This window comes from Haliotis rufescens, unplaced genomic scaffold, assembly GCF_023055435.1.
Source record: "Haliotis rufescens isolate VD_foot unplaced genomic scaffold, xgHalRufe1.0.p SCAF_6, whole genome shotgun sequence".
Lineage (NCBI taxonomy): Eukaryota > Metazoa > Mollusca > Gastropoda > Lepetellida > Haliotidae > Haliotis > Haliotis rufescens.
In genome coordinates, this window is record NW_025964334.1 from 25,002,976 (window position 1) to 25,029,962 (window position 26,987).

General features: G+C 43.6%; 2 protein-coding genes across 5 annotated transcripts in view; one reads left to right on the top strand and one right to left on the bottom strand.

Moving 5' to 3' along the window:
- LOC124111428 (CD151 antigen-like) overlaps window positions 1-26,987 on the bottom strand; it is a 64,991-nt gene that overhangs the window by 20,487 nt on the left and 17,517 nt on the right. The window contains exon 1 of one of the 4 annotated variants that reach the window (XM_046471131.2): window positions 14,741-14,860. The exons of the other annotated variants lie outside the window; for them this stretch is intronic. The gene's annotated coding sequence lies outside the window, so the exon portion shown is untranslated. Of the gene's footprint in view, window positions 1-14,740; window positions 14,861-26,987 lie in introns of those variants that run through there. 4 annotated transcript variants of the gene reach the window in all.
- Window positions 1,539-3,520, top strand: LOC125374820 (foot protein 1 variant 1-like). Its single transcript, XM_048386480.1, has 3 exons — window positions 1,539-1,555; window positions 2,191-2,246; window positions 2,649-3,520. Exons 1-3 carry the CDS (start codon window positions 1,539-1,541, stop codon window positions 3,518-3,520), a joined length of 945 nt encoding a protein of 314 aa, XP_048242437.1.

A 26,987-nucleotide genomic window follows, 5' to 3' on the forward strand; every position in this document is an offset into this window, starting at 1 on the left:
TTACCAAACATGGGTTGCTGAAGACCTATTCCAACACGGATCTTCAGGGCCCCAATTTAACTGAACATTGTGTATTATCCATCACCCTACAGAGATTCCAGGTTAGAATAGATCCCTAGCGACCTATGCTGGTTGTAAGAGGCAATCAAATCGATTGGGTGGTCAGGCTCAGTGACTTGTTGGATATAGTGTCTTCATACCCCATGGCGTGGTTCATTTTTCACAGAATCAATCACTCGATTGTCTGGTCCAGACTCAAGTTTTTTGCTGGCCACGCACACATGCACATGCACACAGGTGACTTTTCTCTCTTACAATAGCTGAGCTGTACCTTGGTTTCCCCCCTCACTTGGCTAAAATACACACCACGTTATCTTAGCATGTTCTTCCTGTGTAACACTTACATCATAGAAGTTCTATCTTGCTGAACAGTCTGAAGATACCATGTCTGTCTTGGGTGGACCCTAAACAATCTAGCTGTAATACCCATCACTCCACAGACTGGATATTTCTGTTCAAATTGGCTACTTTTTAACTTGAAGAACATTTCCTTACAGTGTGTGTATAACTTAACGTGGGCCGGCTTTTGTCAAAATAGCCATCGTCATGTGACACTCAAAGCAGAGTAAACACAACCTATTTTAAAACTAGAAACTACAAAAATAACTTTCTCCATGAAAATAAATACATGTGTATTCATAAATCTAATTACGATTTTCTTTGAATGCAGTGAAATAGCTAAGTGGGCAGGGTGTTTGCCAAGAGCAGGAGTAGTCTCAGTTGCCAATGCAAACGGATTCAGTTCATGGATGGTTCAAACTTGTCAAATTCAGTTGTCTCAACTTGTAGGTTAATGGGGGCCTGGTATGTTTCTAACTTGCTGGATCATACATTTATGTACATAGTAAAAATATCCTTCAGCAAAAGTAACAATTGATCTAACAACTGTTGGATCACAAGTGTCCATGGCCCAATGGCAATACATCAAGGTCAAGTCTGATATGAAAAGTAAATATTGATGACATGCTACACTGTCAATATTATCAATGTAATATCATGAAAATGATAAAAACATAAAATCATGTACTTATGTTTGGTAAAAAATAACCTGCTTGAAGATAAATGTGGGTATCCATTAAGAAAAACAATAATCTGTATCGGTATATATTGGGGTGGGAGAGGGGGGAGGCAGAGACCCAGTTCTATTTCTTAAAATAATTTGGGAGGGACTTGTCAATTATCATAGCAGGGGCTGGGGTCATGAAAAAATGTTACATGTGTTTGGGGGAGGGGTCATGAAAAAGTGTTACATGTGTTGGGGGCAAAATAGGATACAGACACATAAAGGAACTTAAGAATATGATCATCCGAAATATGACAACTGTGATTATAGTAACCAACATTCACCTGGTGGGTTCCAAACACTGAAGATAGGTATAAGCACCATATTTTTCCAAGAATACTAATCATATAAAATATTCAGGTTTACTGAAAATGTTTGGGTCCTCCTAAAAGTTGGTCGGCTCTTGAGACCACCTATGTCAGTCCGAGGCAGGTAGGTAACAGAAAGGCGAGGTGAAATTGGGTTTAACGTCGCGTCCAAGATTATTGCACTTATATAGCGACGTGTATGCACGTGTGTGTGTGTGTGTTTGTGGCTGCTTGTACTAGTCCGGACTGATGCCGATTTATAGTGCTAGCTCACTGAGATACCATGCCGCAGTTTAACATGAATACCCCACTCAGACACAGTATACTGACACCGAGCCAACCAGTCCTTATTTTAGCCCCTTAATGCCGAGCACCAGACAGGGTAACAACAAGTACCATCTTTTAACATCTTTTGGTATGATGCGGCCGGGGATCGAACCCCGGACCTTCCGCTGTCCAGGCGGACGCTCTACACAAGACCACTGAGGCGGCAGGTAACAGAAAGGGTGAGTAGGGACAACTGTTGGACCATCCATTGGACACTCTGTCCATTTTACAGAAGAAAATTGTAACGTCTTGAATCAGCAACCAAAACCATATCCTGTCTCTAACAAACATCCCCTCCCTCTCCACAACACACACGAATATCAATGATGCATCCCTAAAAAAATGTTTTGATTGTGCACAAAAATACACCATTGACTCCTTGGCAAGACACACATGACAGAAACACAAACATGACTCCTGTTGTACTTCCAGGAGCCAGCCCGACCTGGTTGCTCAGTGTCTGGCAGCCAGCACCTTCCCCCCACAAAGTAACAGTTAATCCCAAGTAGGCTGAGTAGTGTGTCTATAATTACAACACAATGTCGTCAACAGGTACACTGTGTAAACACACACCATGGCAGTCCCAACCAGCCAGCTTCTGGAGTGGAGTATCACGCTAGCCAAGTGTAATTCAGACCTGCCACACCAAGATCGCCAGATTGCCACCAACACAAACCAGAGACATACACATGTATAGGGAGTTCACAACTGATGCAACTGGTGCTTCATAAGTAACACCCAGAGCATCTGGCCTCTTTCCACCTTCCTATGGCCTTGTAGTATCTCACCTTGCCTCACCTGGCCTGTCCCACCTTCCTGTGGCCTTGTACTATCTCACCTGGCCCCACCTGGCCCCACCTGGCCTGTCCCACCTTCCTGTGGACCTGTAGTATCTCACCTGGCCTTACCTGGCCCCACCTGGCCTCACCTGGCCCCACCTGGCCCCACCTGGCCTCACCTGGCCTTACCTGGCCCCACCTGGCCTGTCCCACCTTCCTGTGGACCTGTAGTATCTCACCTGGCCTCACCTGGCCCCACCTGGCCCCACCTGGCCTGTCCCACCTTCCTGTGGACCTGTAGTATCTCACCTGGCCTTACCTGGCCCCACCTGGCCTCACCTGGCCCCACCTGGCCCCACCTGGCCTGTCCCACCTTCCTGTGGACCTGTAGTATCTCACCTGGCCTTACCTGGCCCACCTGGCCTCACCTGGCCTGTCCCACCTTCCTGTGGCCTTGTACTATCTCACCTGGCCTTACCTGGCCCCACCTGGCCTGTCCCACCTTCCTGTGGACCTGTAGTATCTCACCTGGCCCCACCTGGCCTGTCCCACCTTCCTGTGGACCTGTTGTATCTCACCTGGCCTCACCTGGCCCCACCTGGCCCCACCTGGCCTGTCCCACCTTCCTGTGGACCTGTAGTATCTCACCTGGCCTTACCTGGCCCCACCTGGCCTCACCTGGCCTCACCTGGCCCCACCTCGCCCCACCTGGCCTGTCCCATCTTCCTGTGGACCTGTACTATCACACCTGGCCCCACCTGGCCCCACCTGGCCTGTCCCACCTGCCTGTGGACCTGTACTATCTCACCTGGCCCCACCTGGCCCCACCTGGCCTGTCCCACCTTCCTGTGGACCTGTACTATCTCACCTGGCCCCCATCTGGCCCCACCTGGCCTGTCCCACCTTCCTGTGGACCTGTACTATCTCACCTGGCCCACCTGGCCCCACCTGGCCCCACCTGGCCTGTCCCACCTTCCTGTTGACCTGTAGTATCTCACCTGGCCTTACCTGGCCCCACCTGGCCCCACCTGGCCCCACCTGGCCTGTCCCACCTTCCTGTTGACCTGTACTATCTCACCTGGCCCCACCTGGCCCCACCTGGCCTGTCCCACCTTCCTGTTGACCTGTACTATCTCACCTGGCCCCACCTGGCCCCACCTGGCCTGTCCCACCTTGCTGTGGACCTGTACTATCTCACCTGGCCCCACCTGGCCTGTCCCACCTTCATTTGCCCCCAAAGTGCCACAGGTCTTAGACATCTACCACTTTGGTGAAACCCACCAGCATGGGTATAGTGCTGACAAACCTAGAAACATAATCAGGGTGATCTGGGATTGAAACCCATATTCAAGGTTAATGGTGTGTTTAAGTGACTCAACTCTGCACAGCAAACTGGGTGCCTTAGACGACTGGGCCAACCGTTACCCCAGGAAAAACTAAAGCAAAATGTACACCTGTTGATGAAATTGAATGTACTATATAACTTTAAGTGGTGGAGTGTGCCCGTTGGTGGCAGTGAATATTGTTGATGTTGTGTGAATGCTTGAACTTCGGGTCCCAGTGCATGATGGGAGCATGCACCTACCATGAACACCTAGGGAAGAGCAATAGTGTTTACAACCGACTGGAAAGATGAAAATAACAATACATACTTGCTTATTGATGGCACAATAACGGAGCATCACACTTAGGGGTAAGAATCCATTGCATGCAACGGGTCCCTGGACATCTATGAGATGGAGCTGGGAGAGTGTATGTAAGTATGTGAGTAGAGAGTTTGACATGCTCAGCGTCTGCCACCCTTGCAGATTCTTTGCTACTATCAAGTCTGTCTGTTGGTTAATCTATGGCAATTTACTGTAGAATTTGTTTGCCATTAACAAATGCTTGTCGTAACAGTCAATTAAAATGGAGGTCAGGTTCAGCGACTTGACTCATTCGCTTGACAACAGGAAGTCACCAGTTTGACAAGGCTTGACAATGGGGAGCCACCAGGTGTATGGGGCTTTACAACAGGGAGCCACCAGGTGGATGGGGCTTGACAACAGGGAGCCACCAGGTGGACAGGTCTTGACAACAGGGAGCCACCAGGTGGACAGGGCTTGACAACAGGGAGCTACCAGGTGGACAGGTCTTGACAACAGGGAGCTACCAGGTGTATGGGGCTTGACAACAGGGAGCGACCAGGTGGACAGGTCTTGACAACAGGGAGCCACCAGGTGGACAGGTCTTGACAACAGGAAGCCACCAGGTGGACATGTCTTGACAACAGGAAGCCACCAGGTGGACATGTCTTGACAACAGGAAGCCACCAGGTGGACATGTCTTGTCAACAGGAAGCCACCAGGTGGATGGGGCTTGACAACAGGGAGCTACCAGGTAGATAGTGCTTGATAACAGGAAGCCACCAGGTGGATGGGGCTTGACAACAGGGAGCTACCAGGTGGACAGGGCTTGACAACAGGGAGCCACCAGGTGGACAGGTCTTGACAACAGGAAGCCACCAGGTGGACAGGTCTTGACAACAGGAAGCCACCAGGTGGACAGGGCTTGACAACAGGAAGCCACCAGGTGGACAGGTCTTGACAACAGGGAGCCACCATGTGGACAGGTCTTGACAACAGGGAGCCACCAGGTGGGCATGGCTTGACAACAGGGAGCCTCCAGGTGGACATAGCTTGACAACAGGTTGACAGGGCTTGACAACAGGGAGCCACCAGGTGGATGGGGCTTTACAACAGGGAGCCACCAGGTGGACAGGTCTTGACAACAGAAAGCCACCAGGTTGACAGGTCTTGACAACAGGGAGCCACCAGGTGTATGGGGCTTGACAACAGGGAGCCACCAGGTGGATGGGGCTTGACAACAGGGAGCCACCAGGTGGGTGGGGCTTGACAACAGGGAGCCACCAGGTGGACAGGTCTTGACAACAGGGAGCCACCAGGTGGATGGGGCTTGACAACAAGGAGCCACCAGATCAAGGTCTTGACAACAGGGAGCCACAAGGTGGACATGGCTTAACAATAGGGAACCACCAGATAGATGGGGCTTGACTACAGGGAGCCACCAGGTTGAGGGGGCTTGCCAACAGGGAGCCACCAGGTTGAGGGGGCTTGCCAACAGGGAGCCACCAGATCAAGGACTTGACAACAGGGAGCCACCAGGTGGACAGGTCTTGACAACAGGGAGCCACCAGGTGGACGGGGCTTGACAATAGGGAGCCACAAGATCAAGGGCTTGACTGCAGGGAGCCACCAGATCAAGGGCTTGCCAACAGGGAGCCACCAGAACAAGGGCTTGCCAACAGGGAGCCACCAGATCAAGGGCTTGACAACAGGGAGCTACCAGATCAAGGACTTGCCAACAGGGAGCCACCAGATCAAGGGCTTGCCAACAGGGAGCCACCAGATCAAGGTCCTGACAACAGGGAGCCACCAGATCAAGGGCTTGACAACAGGGAGCCACCAGATCAAGGGCTTGCCAACAGGGAGCCACCAGATCAAGGGCTTGCCAACAGGGAGCCACCAGATCAAGGACTTGACAACAGGGAGCCACCAGGTGGACAGGTCTTGACAACAGGGAGCCACCAGGTGGACAGGGCTTGACAACAAGGAGCCACCAGATCAAGGTCTTGACAACAGGGAGCCACAAGGTGGACATGGCTTAACAATAGGGAACCACCAGATAGATGGGGCTTGACTACAGGGAGCCACCAGGTTGAGGGGGCTTGACAACACGGAGCCACCAGATGGACAAAGCTTGACAACTGGGAGCCACCAGATGGACAAAGCTTGACAACAGGGAGCCACCAGATGGACAAAGCTTGACAACAGGGAGCCACCAGATCAACACAACATGCAAGCCTTGATCAGAGTTTCTTAAACCCAAACAGGGCCTCACTCAGTGCCTCCCACCACTATAAGATCATAACCAACATCTTATTCTCCCATGAGAGCCTCAATCAGCTATTTCATACATCCATATCCTAAAATAGCCATGTATTTGTGTAGACTTCCAGAAGCCCCACTGTACCCCAGATAACCCGATAAACACATGTTGTCAATGATGATCATTAAGCCAGGCCATGTGTCACTATATATACCAGCGTCAGTCCTTGCTATGTTGTAGCTCCTGTTCACTCATGCAGCTTGGTACGTACTACACCCAGACTGCATAGCAGCACTCCCAGGCACTACTCAACCGCAGCTTACTTTCAGGTCTTCATATAGATCATAGAGGTTTTTTTTGTAATTGATATTTTTTATTCCTGTATCCCTGTTACATATTTGAAGCTTTACATAGTTCTTTTCATGTTTGACTCGGCACTTATAGTTCATAGAGTTAGTGAGTGATGAGTATTTCATATTATGAAAGAATACTCTTTCTAGGGTCACTGTGGTTTAGACTTTTGTAGTACTTCATACATGGATCTGCCAGTTCTAATTATAGATAAATTAACAAAAAGAAGTAATATTAACATTTTAAAACAATTAACTTTTTATATCAACATACAGTTCCTTTTTTAAAATCAAAGTCAGATATATACAAAGTTCACATTAATTTTTAAAAATATGGAAATGAAAATAAACAAAATCTACATATGAAGCAATAATGTTTCTGGGAATTTTGTACAGGGGTAGTATATCGATATACACCACATTTGGTGCTTTAGAGGCATAGCTAGACTTGTAAATGGTAGTATATCGATATACACCACATCTGGCGCTAAAGAGGCATAGCTGGACTTGTCAATGGTAGTATATCGATATACACCACATTTGGCGCTTTTGAGGCATAGCTAGACTTGTCAATGGTAGTATATCGATATACACCACATTTGTGTCTTACAGGCATTGCTCGGCTGTTCCAGTGGTAGTATATCGATATACACCACATTTGTGTCTTACAGGCATTGCTTGGCTGTTCCAGTGGTAGTATATCGATATACAAGAAATCTTGTGTCTTACAGGCATTGTTTAGCTGTTCCAGTGGCAGTATATCGATATACAAGACATCTTGTGTCTTACAGGCATTGCTTGGCTGTTCCAGTGGCAGTATATCGATATACAACACATTTGTGTCTTACAAGCATTGCTTGGCTGTTCCAGTGGCAGTATATCGATATACAACACATTTGTGTCTTACAGGCGTTGCTTGGCTGTTCCAGTGGCAGTATATCGATATACAACACATTTGTGTCTTACAGGCGTTGCTTGGCTGTTCCAGTGGCAGTATATCGATATACAAGACATCTTGTGTCTTACAGGAATTGCTTGGCTGTTCCAGTGGTAGTATATCGATATACAAGACATCTTGTGTCTGAGATACCTGGTAAGTCCCCATCCACAGTGCACCACAACCTTCCCGCCAGCTGTGTCAGTGGAATCCTAGGTACTTCATGTATGTGACTGCTTTGGCCTCATCAATAAAACACTACAGGCCTGATTCCCCATCCGTCCAGGATCCAAATACACACAGCTACACACACGTGTACATCAACACTAACATCTACATATACATCTACATGTACGAGGGTTGACGATAAGTTCTGAGTCTTACATAGAAGAAACTGCGTAACTGAGAAATCTTTTGTTGTGGACATTACATGGTGGCATAGAGATATATCCACGATATCTTGAGCCACATTGAGCCAATTCCTTCGCATTGTCTGTGACCTTTGGAAAATGGGCAAATTTAAGGAACATTATGTGATCAAGTACACCTCAATAATCATGATGCACTTTGAGAATACCAATCAACATACATCTCCACAGTAGGTCTGGTGGTGTGAGATACAGACAGTATCACCTCTCTACAGATATCACTGATGTAGGTCTGGTGGTGTGTGATATAGACAGTATCACCTCCCTACAGATATCACTGCTGCAGGTCTGATGGTGTGAGATATAGACAGTATCACCTCCCTACAGCTATCACTGCTGCAGGTCTGGTGGTGTGAGATACAGACAGTATCACCTCTCTACAGATATCACCGATGTATGTCTGGTGGTGTGAGATACAGACAGTATCACCTCTCAACAGATATCACTGCTGTAGGTCTGGTAGTGAAAGATACAGACAGTATCACCTCCCTAAAGATATCACTGATGTAGGTCTGGTGGTGTGAGATACAGACAGTATCACCTCTCTACAGATATCACTGATGTAGGTCTGGTGGTGTGTGATACAGACAGTATCACCTCTCAACAGATATCACTGATGTAGGTCTGGTGGTGTGAGATACAGACAGTATCACCTCTCTACAGATATCACTGATGTAGGTTTGGTGGTGTGAGATACAGACAGTATCACCTCTCAACAGATATCACTGATGTAGGTCTGGTGGTGTGAGATACAGACAGTATCACCTCTCTACAGATATCACTGATGTAGGTCTGGTGGTGTGAGATACAGACAGTATCACCTCTCAACAGATATCACTGCTGCAGGTCTGGTGGTGTGAGATACAGACAGTATCACCTCTCAACAGATATCACTGATGTAGGTCTGGTGGTGTGAGATACAGACAGTATCACCTCTCTACAGATATCACTGATGTAGGTCTGGTGGTGTGAGATACAGACAGTATCACTTCTCAACAGATATCACTGCTGCAGGTCTGGTGGTGTGAGATACAGACAGTATCACCTCTCAACAGATATCACTGATGTAGGTCTGGTAGTGTGTGATACATACAGTATCACCTCTCAACAGATATCACTGATGTAGGTCTGGTGGTGTGAGATACAGACAGTATCACCTCTCAACAGATATCACTGATGTAGGTCTGGTAGTGTGTGATACAGACAGAATCTGTCCACACTCTCCCATAGTACAGCAGTAACACCACACTGGAGAGGCCATGCCTGTGAGATTATCAAAGACGAGGATTCCTCGTGTAAGCTGCATGTGTGGCCAGGGCTGTGCTGGCATGTGATGATCAGCCACCTGAAACTACAGGGATCAAGTTTCTATAGGTCAGGAGGCTCAATGTCTGGGATTATCCCACCTGGAACAGGTCAAGATATCTACGGAAACCATTCATATCTCATCGCTTGCATGTTTGACCAGTCTCAATGTACCATGTTATCCATCAGCTATGCTGCAAATAAACCACTGAACTTTAATAAAAAATAATCTGCTGTTATACATATAATCTTAAAAGACCTTGCCTGTATATATCAACTGTAATGATACCTTACAAAGATTCCCCTGTATCTATACACTGTTACCTACATCACCTGTACAAAGATTCACCTGTATCTATACATTGTTACCTTCATCACCTGTACAAAGATTCACCTGAATCTATACACTGTTACCTACATCACATGTACAAAGATTCCCCTGTATCTATACACTGTTACCTACATCACCTGTACAAAGATTCCCCTGTATCTATACATTGTTACCTTCATCACCTGTACAAAGATTCACCTGTATCTATACATTGTTACCTACATCACCTGTACAAAGATTCACCTGTATCTATACACTGTTACCTACATCACATGTACAAAGATTCACCTGTATCTATACACTGTTACCTACATCATCTGTACAAAGATTCACCTGTATCTGTACACTGTTACCTACATCACATGTACAAAGATTCACCTGTATCTATACATTGTTACCTACATCACCTGTACAAAGATTCACCTGAATCTATACACTGTTACCTACATCACATGTACAAAGATTCACCTGTATCTATTCACTGTTACTTACATCACCTGTACAAAGATTCACCTGTATCTATACATTGTTACCTACATCACCTGTACAAAGATTCACCTGTATCTATACACTGTTACCTACATCACCTGTACAAAGATTCACCTGTATCTATACACTGTTACCTACATCACATGTACAAAGATTCCTCTGTATCTATACACTGTTACCTTCATCACCTGTACAAAGATTCACCTGTATCTATACACTGTTACCTACATCACCTGTACAAAGATTCACCTGAATCTATACACTGTTACCTACATAACCCATACAAAGATTCACCTGTATCTATACACTGTTACCTACAACACCTGTATAAAGATTCACCTGTATCTATACATTGTTACCTACATAACCCATACAGAGATTCACCTGTATCTATACACTGTTACCTCCATCACCTCTACAAATATTCACCTGTATCTATACATTGTTACCTACATAACCCATACAAAGATTCACCTGTATCTATACACTGTTACCTGTGTGTGTGTCTGTCTTCCTTACACAGCTTGTCTACATCATCATCACCTGATCAGCATTACTCTAATTGTTTTCATTCAATACACAGTTTATTTACCTACACCTCAAGCAGCATGTAGCTATATATACCGAGCATTCTCAGCAGGAGAGAAATGTCACACCGGAGGCAGCTAGTTACACACAGTCTGGCTCCACACTTCACTAGGAAAGTGGGTTACTCCCCAAATCAAGAATTTAAAGGCTTCACCAAGTATGCAACAGTTAGTTGGTAAGAAATAGAATCATTTGTCTCGAGTTGCTTTCTACGTCAGTTTTAGCCCAGCTTGTCGGAAGTTGAGGTAATGCAAGAAACTTTCACCAACATCAAAGGGTGGAATACCATGAACGTGCTCTGTCATTGGCATTTAGAAGTTGTAGAACTCTGAAGAGTCAGCAATGTGGGCTTAGCACCGCTGTGAACAGTATTTCAGTTCAATCACCTCGTGTCTGCGTAATGTGGGGGGAAGACTGAGGTGATGCACGCCTTACATGTTTACCACTAGTGAAACCCCGGAGAGAGAGAATGATACCAACAAGTGAGTGAGTGAGTGAGTGAGTGAGTGAGTGGGTTTCACACAACTTTTAACATTATTCCAGTTATATCACAGCGTGTCAGCTTAATGTGGGAGGAAAGCCCCAAGTGATGCAGGTTTCAAACATTTACCACCTCGGTGAAACCCACGAGCACAGGTATGATGCCAACAAACCTAGAAACATGATTGATAAATGGCAAACCTGGGATTAGAGTGAGTGAGTGGGTTTCACACAGCTTTTAACATTATTCCAGTTATATCGCAGCGTGTCAGCTTAATGTGGGAGGAAAGCCCGAAGTGATGCAGGTCTCAGACGTTTACCACCTCGGTGAAATCCACGAGCATGGGTATGGTGCTGACAAACCTAGAAACATAATCGGGGCGAACCAGGATTTGAACCCACAATCATAGGTTCCTGGCGTGCCCAAGGGACGCAACTCTGCACAGCGAATCGCGGTGCCTTAGACGACTTGGCCACCCATGCCCCCACCTTGAATTAAAAAGCCACTCATCATAGCTTTCTGGCAAGCCAAAAAGACGTAACTCAACACAGCTAATTATGGCACTATTGACGACTTGGCCATCGATACCCCTTCACATCATTTCTCAGTGCCCCTGTTGGAATTTCAGGGAAAATAGGCTATTTGTAGCTGTTTTTTGTTTAAAGCGGGGGAAAATTATTTTTTTGTTATTGGACACACGCAAATTTCCAGCAATTTGACGCTGGCCTGTAAATTAACGAATCTGGACAAGACAATCCAGTGATTGATATTATGAGCCACGATCCACCAACACAAAATAAACCAAGTTACCGAGTCTGACAACATGATCCATTTAGCATTGGATGCTTGGGAAAATTCTAAACAGGAATCCCCACAGGGTCAGATAAGAACGAAGATCAGATAGTCTTCAGATCGCTTACATGGTCTAATGGATAGAGCGTCTGCCTAGAGAGCACAAGGATGGTATCCCAACTGCGTGGATCGATGCTCAATTGTCAATCACTGGATTGTCTGGACCAGACTCGACTATTTACAGACCGCCGTCATATAGCTGGAATATTGCTGAGTGTGGGGTTAAACAACAAACAAACAACTTGAACGCGATATTTAACCCCATTTCATCTCACCTTTCAATGGCCTTTACCAAGAATCGCAATTCAGCCATTTGAGTAAAAGAGCCTTGACAGCCATCCAAGGCAAGCAAACACAAACACCTCTGGGCCAACCGACCACTTCAAATTCAAATATAAGGCAAGTAATACCACCTTTAACCGATAACCAACAATGACACAAAATGTTATCTAAGGACAATGCAAACTCCTAATTCTCAGCCTCCTTGGCAGAAAAGAGCTGCTCCACCTGAAACTACTTGTGTTAACCCTTATCTACCAGTCCTCTCTGCTTCACATTGCTTTCTCTAGCATCTCTGATTCTTTTCATTCTTAGGAAGAATTCTTTAACTTCTCCTGCTGGTGGAGAATGGATTTAATCTGTTTTGCTGAAAAGACTGTAGTGAGATGAGGTGAAATTGGGTTTAACGTCGCGTCCAAGATTATTGCACTTATATAGTGACGTGCATGCACGTGTGTGTGGCTGCTTGTACTAGTCCGGACTGATGCCGATTTATAGTGCTAGCCCACTAAGATACCATGCCGCAGTTTAACATGAATACCCCACTCAGACAAAGTATACTGACTCCGAGCCGACCAGTCCTTATTTTAGCCCCTTAATGCCAAGGGCCAGACAGGGTAACAACAAGTACCATCTTTTAACGTCTTTTGGTATAACGCGGCCTGGGATTGAACCCCGGACCTTCCCCTCTCCGGGCGGACGCTCTACCACTAGACCACGGAGGCGGTCAAAAAGACTGTAGACAAGAGGGAAACTTCAACTTTCCAATGGTCAACTTTCCCTTTATGTTGAGCAATATTCCAGCAGCTCCAGCCTTTGGTGTCTACATTTCACAATGTGTGAGGTACAAGCAAGCAGGTTCTTTCTATGAAGATTTCAAAGAGCATCATACGACTCTCGCACAATGGTTGTATGATCAGGGTTACATTAATCAAGACCCCAGTAAAGCTTTCAAAAAGTTTTATTGTAGCCATGTGGAGGACATTTCCAAATTTGATGCATCAGTGACAAATTAAGATGTCCGACGCAATTCCCTATTTGGATTTGTACCATATGATCCCATGAACAATTGACTTGCCTTTGCATGTGTTTGTGATGGGTGCCACCAGTGGGGCAGGACACTCATCCTTGCAAACACATTGTACCATCACTGTTTGACAGCGATTCACAAAGTCATGCTTAAAGGGGAAGTGTACACGCAAAAATCACTTTCTTTCTTTTTCTAAACAAAACGCAATTTTAGAATTAGTTAGTACCTGTGTTTGAAAATATACGCTCATTTTTTTTCACAGTGAAAGTAGGAAGCTCACAATAGTGTTAAAATGATATGTCGTTATGAGGCCTTCGTTTTACGAGCGAAATAGGCCTGACTTATCCCCCATAGATTATGACGTAATTGGTGCCAATTCAACTGGGTCCCTGTCTAAAAGATATCAAGGACCAGTTTGCGGTAAAACAACATGGTCTACGACACACTCCGGCGCAGTGGTGACTCGGCATAACACAATTCTGGCTGGCATCTGAGACGCTAGAATCACAAAACTGTACCTACATCACGTGAAGCGGCTCTAACAAAGCATGATGACGTCATAATGTTTATCAATTGGCACCAATGACGTCATATTGCAAGGGGCATAAGCCATGGTGTTTTTGTTATGGAAATAGAACACTTGGTAAATGTGAAAAATATAAATCGTTTTAATGCAAAAAATATGTTAATTAAATATGATGTTTTTATATTTTTGTCTATGACACTTCTATGTTAACACTTTTAATGTGGAAAAAGTACAAGAAAAATTGGTTCATTTCCGTGTGAACTTGCCCTTTAAGATACAGTCAGAATCACACAATGGACTCTGCTTTTAGCAGAGACTTCATGTCTTCATGAGTTCTAAGTCTATTTTCTTACATGGCAAACTGGCAATACAATACTTGTCAAACAATGCAAACACAAACCAACAGACAATGAAAGAAAACATGTTAGCTCTTCATAATGAGCAAAATCCTAACACAACAGTATCACCAACCCTCCCACTCCTGCACCAACCATTTGTCAACCCCCAAAAACATAAAAATCCTTTTCAATTACAAAATACAACATAAAAACAAAAGCATCATGATAAAAAAAACATTTCAACATAATTAACAAACAAAAAATATTTTTCTCTGTACGGTGAGTGACGAACTCGGGAACACACCCACCATTTCGTGTTTACTATTCTCCAACAATACACACTAGTAAAACCCATCTCTAAACTGTGCCATGAGAACTTACCCATTTAGCCCTGTGTATTGATGCAGCCGACACAGCCCTCTCAAGCACAGGCATGGGTAAATATACAAGAATCTAAACTAGGTAGATCACCAAATGAAACGTTTTCAGCCCAACACTTGGTATGCTAAGGTAAAAACTTGGTATGCTACCCACCATGGGCTGTAGGCATAAATGTCAGAACCTTGAGGCAAGACTGGAGATGAAGGTTGATCATGTGACAGAGCGTAAACAAAAGATTATTGCTGTAGTCTCCACACTATATAGGCCACTGGCATATCACACTTGCCATCCAAGGCAAACACACAATTACCAATGTTTCCATAAGATAATGAATGCAGGTTGGGTGTCATGGTTTTCTTACATGGAATTATTTTTTAAAAATTGTTACTTGACTGGCAGTTTACCTTGCTTGGCAGTTTACCTTGCTTTGTAGTTTACCTTGATTAACAGTTTACCTTGATTGGCAGTTTACCTTGCTTGACAGTTTACCTTGCTTGACAGTTTACCTTGATTGGTAGTTTACCTTGATTTGCAGATTACCTTGCTTGGTAGTTTACCTTGATTGGTAGTTTACCTTGATCGGCAGTTTACCTTGCTTGACAGTTTACCTTGATTGGTAGTTTACTTGCTTGGCAGTTTACCTTGATTGGTAGTTTACCTTGATTGGCAGTTTACATTGATTGGCAGTTTACCTTGATTGGCAGTTTACCTTGCTTGGCAGTTTACCTTGATTGGCAGTTTACCTTGATTGGCAGTTTACCTTGATTGATAGTTTACCTGGATTGGCAGTTTACATTGATTGGCAGTTTACATTGCTTGGCAGTTTACCTTGATTGGCAGTTTACCTTGATTGGTAGTTTACCTTGATTGGCAGTTTACCTTGATTGGTAGTTTACATTGATTGGCAGTTTACATTGATTGGCAGTTTACCTTGCTTGGCAGTTTACCTTGATCAGTAGTTTACCTTGATCGGTAGTTCGGTGAAAAAACAAATTGCTGTAGTGTTCAGGTTTTTTTCAAAATCACAAATCATCAAAAGGATAGTTCACCACCAGACTGATCTGTATAACAAGTTTTATCCAGAAATATTCAACAGTTTTGGAGTTCTGCTCCAGAAACAAGCACTACCCTCATATTCAGTAAAGTCCAGTTTACCACTAGACTGATCCACATAGAAAGATTCAACAAGACATATTTAACTGTTCTGCTCATAACAGGAAATGGACATACTGATCGCTATATCACCCCCTTTTTCAAACCGGGAAGATAAAAAGCTCCAGAAAACAAAATGAAACATCTTCACAATGGTACTGTGACAAGTACATTGTAGTTCACTCCTTCCTATAGCCTTAGTTCATCTTAGTTCCATCCTTTGTTTTAATCATGTTAATACACCATATCAGCCATACAAATAATGAAAGTCATGCTACAAGCAAATGGCCTTGGTATCACCAGCACAACACTACATACGTACCATAGTTCCTATATTAGATGCCCAGGCATCTATTAATTTTGCACAGGCGGCTGACCTGGTATCTATTAGAGACCCAGCATCTGATAGGCACACTGCATCGATTCTGTTTAATGCTGACACTGATGCAACTCATTGCATTACAGAATCTCAAATTGTACAGTTATACGAGCTCGTAAAAGGGAACATTTGCGGGAAATGGTTTATATTTGGTCAAAGGAGTACTCATTACAAGCCGTAAGTTAATTTGATAGGGACCATTAATTTCATCAAATGATGGACCAAGGCTCTATTCGATACCGCATCAAATAGAGGCTGGCATGTATTGGAGGTCCGGCATCTTATAGAGGAAATATGGTATTAACCAATCAACTCCACAAGTCCTAGAAAACATACGAGTCAGGATGTACCACAAGTGTTGCCTGTTACAGATAGACTCAAATCTGATATGTTCACATCCGCTCCATTGCATTGAAATGAGGTGGCTGTAATCTGGGAAGTTTGTGGGTTATTATTCACTATTCGTTGTAGTGAAATATAGAATATCTGTGGTAGGAATAATTCTTTGTTCATAGAGTTGACAGTTACAGAAGGACCGCTATACTGGCATCTTAAATCTTGACCATTGCAAAACATCAATACAGTTAACAATACTGTCATCAATATTTACATCAATGCTGTCATCGATATTTACATCAATAGTGTCATCAATATTTACATCAATACTGTCATCAATATTTACATCAATACTGTCATTAATATTTACATCAATAGTTACAACAATACTGTCATCAATATTTACATCAATGCTGTCATCAATATTTACATCAATACTGTCATAGACATTTACATCAATACTGTCATCAATATTTACATCAATACTGTCATCAATATTTACATCAATACTACCATCAATATTTACATCAATACTGTCATCGATATTTACATCAATACTGTCATCTATATTTACATCAATACTGTCATCTTTACTTACATCAATACTGTCATCGATATTTACATCAATACTGTCATCTATATTTACATCAATACTGTCATCAATATTAACATCAATACTGTCCTCGATATTAACATCAATACTGTCATCGATATTTACATCAATACTGTCATCAATATTTACATCAATACTTTCATCTATATTTACATCAATACTGTCATCGATATTTACAGCAATACTGTCATCAACATTACATCAATACTCTCATCAAACTGTCATACATTTCATTACTACTATCAATACTGTCATCAAGCATTGCGAATCAGCTGCAATTTTATTTCTTATCAAAGGTTTCAAACAGTTTGTTCAAAGGTATCAATCATTGACAATAATCAGTATCTAAAACATTATGTAACCGATTTTTTAACCCTCATTTGAATGATAAACATCTCTTCCACCGTGAGGTCGCTGCAAGTTTACGTCAGAGTGCAGCACACCTGCGAAAAGGTCACCCGTTACAACATCTGACCTCTATCAACATTCATGGAGCACAACTCTCATGTCAAGCACAACTCTGGAATGCTTGCCAAGTATTTCTCACCTGCAACCTACAACGCTGCCTGGGTCAGCTGTCTCGCACAGTGGGAGCTGCTACCTCAAGCCTGTATAGAACAGTAGATCTCCTATAGTCTCGCACAGTGGGTGCTGCTACCTCAAGCCTGTATAGAACTGTAGATCTCCTATAGACTCACACAGTGGGTGCTGCTAGCTCAAGCCTGTATAGAACAGTAGATCTCCTATAGTCTCACACAGTGGGTGCTGCTACCTCAAGCCTGTATAGAACTGTAGATCTCCTATAGTCTTGCACAGTGGGTGCTGCTACCTCAAGCCTGTATAGAACAGTAGATCTCCCGTAGACTCACACAGTGGGTGCTGCTACCTAAAGCCTGTATAGAACAGTAGATCTATAGACTCACACAGTGGGTGCTGCTACCTCAAGCCTGTATAGAACAGTAGATCTCCTATAGACCCACACAGTGGGTGCTGCTACCTCAAGCCTGTATAGAACTGTAGATCTCCTATAGACTCACACAGTGGGAGCTGCTACCTCAAGCCTGTATAGAACTGTAGATCTCCTATAGTCTCACACAGTGGGTGCTGCTACCTCAAGCCTGTATAGAACTGTAGATCTCCTATAGACTCACACAGTGGGAGCTGCTACCTCAAGCCTGTATAGAACTGTAGATCTCCTATAGTCTCACACAGTGGGTGCTGCTACCTCAAGCCTGTATAGAATAGTAGATCTCCTATAGTCTCACACAGTGGGTGCTGCTAGCTCAAGCCTGTATAGAACAGTAGATCTCCTATAGTCTCACACAGTGGGTGCTGCTACCTCAAGCCTGTATAGAACTGTAGATCTCCTATAGTCTTGCACAGTGGGTGCTGCTACCTCAAGCCTGTATAGAACTGTAGATCTCCTATAGTCTTGCACAGTGGGTGCTGCTACCTCAAGCCTGTATAGAATAGTAGATCTCCTATAGACTCACACAGTGGGAGCTGCTACCTCAAGCCTGTATAGAACAGTAGATCTCCTATAGTCTCGCACAGTGGGTGCTGCTACCTCAAGCCTGTATAGAACAGTAGATCTCCTATAGACTCACACAGTGGGTGCCGATACCTCAAGCCTGTATAGAACTGTAGATCTCCTATAGTCTCACACAGTGGGTGCTGCTACCTCAAGCCTGTATAGAATAGTAGATCTCCCATAGACTCACACAGTGGGTGCTGCTACCTCAAGCCTGTATAGAACAGTAGATCTCCCATAGACTCACACAGTGGGTGCTGCTACCTCAAGCCTGTATAGAACTGTAGATCTCCTATAGTCTCGCACAGTGGGTGCTGCTACCTCAAGCCTGTATAGAACTGTAGATCTCCTAAAGTCTCACACAGTGGGTGCTGCTACCTCAAGCCTGTATAGAACAGTAGATCTCCTATAGTCTCACACAGTGGGTGCTGCTACCTCAAGCCTGAATAGAATAGTAGATCTCCTATAGACTCACACAGTGGGTGCTGCTACCTCAAGCCTGTATAGAACTGTAGATCTCCTATAGACTCACACAGTGGGTGCTGCTAGCTCAAGCCTGTATAGAACTTTAGATCTCCTATAGTCTCACACAGTGGGTGCTGCTACCTCAAGCCTGTATAGAATAGTAGATCTCCTATAGACCCACACAGTGGGTGCTGCTACCTCAAGCCTGTATAGAACAGTAGATCTCCTATAGTCTCACACAGTGGGTGCTGCTACCTCAAGCCTGTATAGAACTGTAGATCTCCTATAGTCTTGCACAGTGGGTGCTGCTACCTCAAGCCTGTATAGAACTGTAGATCTCCTATAGTCTTGCACAGTGGGTGCTGCTACCTCAAGCCTGTATAGAATAGTAGATCTCCTATAGACTCACACAGTGGGAGCTGCTACCTCAAGCCTGTATAGAACAGTAGATCTCCTATAGTCTCGCACAGTGGGTGCTGCTACCTCAAGCCTGTATAGAACAGTAGATCTCCTATAGACTCACACAGTGGGTGCCGATACCTCAAGCCTGTATAGAACTGTAGATCTCCTATAGTCTCACACAGTGGGTGCTGCTACCTCAAGCCTGTATAGAACAGTAGATCTCCCATAGACTCACACAGTGGGTGCTGCTACCTCAAGCCTGTATAGAACAGTAGATCTCCCATAGACTCACACAGTGGGTGCTGCTACCTCAAGCCTGTATAGAACTGTAGATCTCCTATAGTCTTGCACAGTGGGTGCTGCTACCTCAAGCCTGTATAGAACTGTAGATCTCCTAAAGTCTCACACAGTGGGTGTTGCTACCTCAAGCCTGTATAGAACAGTAGATCTGCTATAGTCTCACACAGTGGGTGCTGCTACCTCAAGCCTGTATAGAATAGTAGATCTCCTATAGACTCACACAGTGGGTGCTGCTACCTCAAGCCTGTATAGAACTGTAGATCTCCTATAGACTCACACAGTGGGTGCTGCTAGCTCAAGCCTGTATAGAACTGTAGATCTCCTATAGTCTCACACAGTGGGTGCTGCTACCTCAAGCCTGTATAGAATAGTAGATCTCCTATAGACCCACACAGTGGGTGCTGCTACCTCAAGCCTGTATAGAACTGTAGATCTCCTATAGTCTCGCACAGTGGGTGCTGCTACCTCAAGCCTGTATAGAATAGTAGATCTCCTATAGACCCACACAGTGGGTGCTGCTACCTCAAGCCTGTATAGAACTGTAGATCTCCTATAGTCTCGCACAGTGGGTGCTGCTACCTCAAGCCTGTATAGAACTGTAGATCTCCTATAGTCTCACACAGTGGGTGCTGCTACCTCAAGCCTGTATAGAACAGTAGATCTCCTATAGACTCGCACAGTGGGTGCTGCTACCTCAACCCTGTATAGAATAGTAGATCTCCTATAGACTCGCACAGTGGGTGCTGCTACCTCAAGCCTGTATAGAATAGTAGATCTCCTATAGACTCACACAGTGGGTGCTGCTACCTCAAGCCTGTATAGAACAGTAGATCTATAGACTCACACAGTGGGTGCTGCTACCTCAAGCCTGTATAGAACAGTAGATCTCCTATAGACTCACACAGTGGGTGCTGCTACCTCAAGCCTGTATAGAACAGTAGATCTCCTATAGACCCACACAGTGGGTGCTGCTAACTCAAGCCTGTATAGAATAGTAGATCTCCTATAGACTCACACAGTGGGTGCTGCTACCTCAAGCCTGTATAGAATAGTAGATCTCCTATAGACTCACACAGTGGGTGCTGCTACCTCAAGCCTGTATAGAATAGTAGATCTATAGACTCCAACAGTGGGTGCTGCTACCTCAAGCCTGTATAGAATAGTAGATCTCCTATAGACTCACACAGATGGTGCTGCTACCTCAAGCCTGTATAGAATAGTAGATCTCCTATAGACTCACACAGTGGGTGCTGCTACCTCAAGCCTGTATAGAATAGTAGATCTCCTATAGACTCACACAGTGGGTGCTGCTACCTCAAGCCTGTATAGAACTGTAGATCTCCTATAGTCTCACACAGTGGGTGCTGCTACCTCAAGCCTGTATAGAATAGTAGATCTATAGACTCACACAGTGGGTGCTGCTACCTCAAGCCTGTATAGAACTGTAGATCTCCTCTAGTCTCACACAGTGGGTGCTGCTACCTCAAGCTTGTATAGAACTGTAGATCTATAGACTCACACAGTGGGTGCTGCTACCTCAAGCCTGTATAGAACTGTAGATCTATAGACTCACACAGTGGGTGCTGCTACCTCAAGCCTGTATAGAGCTGTAGATCTATACTCACACAGTGGGTGCTGCTACCTCAAGCCTGTATAGAACTGTAGATCTCCTGTAGTCTCACACAGTGGGTGCTGCTACCTCAAGCCTGTATAGAACTGTAGATCTCCTATAGTCTCACACAGTGGGTGCTGCTACCTCAAGCCTGTATAGAACAGTAGATCTCCTGTAGTCTCACACAGTGGGTGCTGCTACCTCAAGCCTGTATAGAACTGTAGATCTCCTATAGACTCACACAGTGGGTGCTGCTACCTCAAGCCTGTATAGAACAGTAGATCTATTGACCCACGCAGTGGGTGCTGCTACCTCAAGCCTGTATAGAACTATAGATCTCCTGTAGTCTCACACAGTGGGTGCTGCTACCTCAAGCCTGTATAGAATAGTAGATCTCCTATAGATTCACACAGTGGGTGCTGCTACCTCAAGCCTGTATAGAACAGTAGATCTCCTATAGACTCACACAGTGGGTGCTGCTACCTCAAGCCTGTATAGAACAGTAGATCTCCTATAAACTCACACAGTGGGTGCTGCTACCTCAAGCCTGTATAGAACAGTAGACAGAGATCCAGATAAGCTGCGTATCTGCGTAAAATACGCATCAGAATTGCAGAAATACGCAGTAAAATAATATCCAAGCGTATCAAATACGCAACGAACATTACAGATACGCTACAAAAATAAAACTTGTGCGTATATTCAAAATATTGTGAAGTAACCCTGCGTATTCGATTGGCAAATCAGCAACTTATTTTGAAATTATAAACGGGTATTCCGTCAACCTTGCCAAACTCCATGATGACAGTTACATCATGATCATTTGCCATTACACTTTCTTGTGGAAGTATCGTGGTATTTTTTAGCCCTATAAAGCTCTCGAACCCTCACAACACCAGTTTGCAGGGATTAGATGAATAGTGTTTTTAAATATTTAACTTAAATACCCACATGTGTAAAAACTAGTGGGTAACAGAAATTTGAATACCCAGATAGAATAGCTGATACGCAGTGATTTTTAAAATGCATGGGTAAAATACCCACAACACCAAAAGCTTATCTGGAGCTCTGGTAGATCTCCTATAGTCTCACACAGTGGGTGCTGCTACCTCAAGCCTGTATAGAATAGTAGATCTCCTATAGTCTCACACAGTGGGTGCTGCTACCTCAAGCCTGTATAGAATAGTAGATCTCCTATAGACCCACACAGTGGGTGCTGCTAACTCAAGCCTGTATAGAATAGTAGATCTCCTATAGACTCACACAGTGGGTGCTGCTACCTCAAGCCTGTATAGAACAGTAGATCTCCTATAGACTCACACAGTGGGTGCTGCTACCTCAAGCCTGTATAGAACAGTAGATCTCCTATAGACTCACACAGTAGGTGCTGCTACCTCAAGCCTGTATAGAACAGTAGATCTCCTATAGTCTCACACAGTGGGTGCTGCTACCTCAAGCCTGTATAGAATAGTAGATCTCCTATAGTCTCACACAGTGGGAGCTGCTACCTCAAGCCTGTATAGAACAGTAGATCTCCTATAGACTCACACAGTGGGTGCTGCTACCTCAAGCCTGTATAGAACAGTAGATCTCCTATAGACTCACACAGTGGGTGCTGCTACCTCAAGCCTGTATAGAACAGTAGATCTCCTATAGTCTCACACAGTGGGTGCTGCTACCTCAAGCCTGTATAGAATAGTAGATCTCCTATAGACTCACACAGTGGGTGCCGATACCTCAAGCCTGTATAGAACTGTAGATCTCCTACAGTCTCAAACAGTGGGTGCTGCTACCTCAAGCCTGTTTAGTACAATAGATCTCCTATAGTCTCACAAATAAGGTGCTGCTAACTCAAACCTCTATAGAATAGTAGATCTCCTATAGTCTCACACAGTGGGAGCTGCTACCTCAAGCCTGTATAGAACAGTAGATCTCCTATAGACTCACACAGTGGGTGCTGCTACCTCAAGCTTGTATAGAACTGTAGATCTCCTATAGACTCACACAGTGGGTGCTGCTACCTCAAGCCTGTATAAAACAGTAGATCTCCTATAGACCCACACAGTAGGTGCTGCTACCTCAAGCCTGTATAGAACAGTAGATCTCCTATAGACTCACACAGTGGGTGCTGCTACCTCAAGCCTGTATAGAACAGTAGATCTCCTATAGACTCACACAGTGGGTGCTGCTACCTCAAGCCTGTATAAAACAGTAGATCTCCTATAGACTCACACAGTAGGTGCTGCTACCTCAAGCCTGTATAGAACAGTAGATCTCCTATAGACTCACACAGTGGGTGCTACTACCTCAAGCCTGTATAGAACAGTAGATCTCCTATAGACTCACACAGTGGGTGCTGCTACCTCAAGCCTGCATAGAACAGTAGATCTCCTATAGTCTCACACAGTGGGTGCTGCTAACTCAAGCCTGTATAGAACAGTAGATCTCCTATTGTCTCACGTAGAATGCCCACAAGGGAGAAGTAGTAGAGTGAGAAGCAGACAAGGGCATATAAACATATCTTATAGCTAAAATGGATAGAATTATCATTAAACCGCCCGCATGTTATCAAAAATGAGCGGGCCACTGTAACTTGATAATGCCCTCATATTTCTTGACGACGGGCCATTATCACGCCTGTTGTTAGGTGACATCATAGGATAGGGATAGGTGACGTCACATTCAATAGTGATGTCATCCGGTTTGTTCTATGACGTTTCCATATTTGTAAAAGTGGGTCAGTGACATTCGTGTTGAATGCAGTAAATGTTTGAAAACCGATATTTTTGTTTCTTTTCTTTTTTAGAACAAATTCCATCCATTTTAGCTATAATAACGGTAAAGCTATTTTTCAGGGCATTATCATTTGCAGAATCCCTCGGTCTTTTCAACTGCCCTCCTTCATGGGGCTTTAATGGAAGACCTCTGGCTTCTGCAAATGATAATGCCCTAAAAAATAGCGTTACCCTTATATTATTGTATGTTGTCAAGCTAATGTCTCCTTAACTGCTCCTAAACACAACATTAATTTATCAACCTAGAATACACGTAAGACAAAGCTAATATAAACATAATATCCACAATCTACACCATTAATGATAAGATTCTCTAGGTTAGTCACGTTCAGGTGTCAAAGTGTAAAAACATTTTTTATCACAACAATGGAATAATTATACTCCCCCGGACATAAAATAACAATTATTTCTTTATCATGCAATAACTTCTCTCTGCCGTGACATTTATTGCTGTAGAAACTAGCATACTGATGACTTGATGTGACGCCATCATTTATATGAACCTGGATAGGTCCTTAGCAAAGAAGGCGTGAAACTATGCAAATCCCTTGATCCTGAAGTTTGTACCTCTAACCACAACACACATTTTTTTACATAAGTGTCCGTGTTGACATTATCATCAGAGCTCCAGATAAGCTTTTGGTGTTGTGGGTATTTTACCCATGCATTTTAAAATCATTGGGTATCAGTAATTCTATCGCGTATTCAAATTTCTGTTACCCACTAGTTTTTACACATGTGGGTATTTAAGTTAAATATTTAAAAACACTATTCATCTAGTCCCTGCAAACTGTTGTCCCGTGGGTTCGAGAGCTTTATAGGACTCAAAAATACCACGATACTTCCACTAGAAAGTATGATGGCAAATGATCATGATGTAACTGTCATCGTGGAGTTTGGTAAGGTTGACGGAATGCCCGTTTATAATTTCAAAATAAGTTGCGGATTTGCTTATCGAATACGCAGGGTTACTTCACAATATTTTGATGATACGCACAAGTTTTATTTTTTTTAGTGTATCTGTAATGTTCTTTGTGTATTTGATACACTTGGATTATATTTTACTGTGTATTTCTGCATTTCTGATGCGTATTTCACGCAGATACGCAGCTTATCTGGAGCTCTGTTATCATGCCAGGTACTTCAAATTTGCTCGCTTTTTTATATATCTCCTTTCTTACTTTGATAAATATATTTTTGTTAGGTAAATGAAAGCTAATGTCATAGCTGTTTTCAATTGTACTTTTGTTAACTTTTATTAGTATGTTAGGAAAATGAAACTAAAGGCAACAGACATTTTCAAAAAATATATTCAATTCTGAAATTTCAAACTTGAAACTTTCACTTGATCTCCACTTACCCATAAGACCATTTTACCTACAGCTTATTCATGAAACAAATATAACACAGATTGGCCTGTCCTTAGGGTTTTGGGAGTGGAGTTGTGCTGTTGTTTTTTTCACTTTAAAAGGTGGAAGGGTTTTTTTCTTCATAAAAGAGAACTGAGATATTTTCTTTTCCAGTCACATTTCAATTCAAGAATGAATGTTAAGAGTTTCTCACATTTCACTAAAACATAATAACTGTAGAGATGTAGGTGATTTCAAAATAGAAAAATAAAAATAATAGTATACTAAAGCATTTATTAATAATCAAAGATTGTGGCTTTGCTCACGAAAGATTCAGACTTTGGCCACATTGAGTTCGAGATTTTTTACTGAGACTCAGACTATTTCTTTTCAAGCAGGTGAAGGCTGAATTGTTTTTTCATACAAAATTATGATGTGGCATTTTTTTAAAAATAAAACAAAACCTAGGCCCTCAGGAATAAAAAAGGCCACTCCTTACACAGAAAATGAAAATATGAAACACCATATTGTTATGCCATGGATGCTAAGCAAAACCAACCTATTTTCGGTAAGTATTTTCAGTAAGTATTTTCAGTAATGCAATATTCAGCTGCTCATAACACACATCTTCCTGCTTATAGGAAATACCTGACACTGCTCCAAAGATTCACCCTCAAGTTAATAATCCCACACTGAGAAAAGGAGCAACATGGCTTCCTGAGGTTGATAGTCTAGCTGGCCATCCACATTTGACGCAGGTGGTAATGCACGCAGTAACTCTTTGATGAGGGAGATACAGAAAGCATGACCAGACAAAAGATAACGGAAAAAACACAGCGCCACTACACCCATATGGACTTGGGATATGAGACTTGTTTCACTTCCTGTCCATGTGGCTTTGGTTAGGTGCCCTAATAGATATGGCTGACAACTGGCGGCCATATTGCCGTGAGATCATGTCATGTGTGTAGTACAGGTTGAAGCACAGATGAGAATAATTAGTGGTGAAATATCATGGAACAGGAAAAGGTGGTAAACTTCATAAACTGCCAAAATGTTGTCTGTTTTATGTCACTATATTCAGACTTCTAAAATAGAGCCTTAGAGAATTTGAGTTATTTAAAGACTAGTCCAGAGGACGAGTGGAAACCATATTTCACCACTCCTCAGAGTTTGAAGCTAGTACTGCTAGAATGACACAAAAATGTTTTCAATGTTTACCTTTTCTTTCAGTTTTATTCAGTTCTAATTTGTAGCAAAACTGAAGCCTTGAGTGAGTGAGTGAGTATGGTTTTACGCCGCTTTTAGCAATA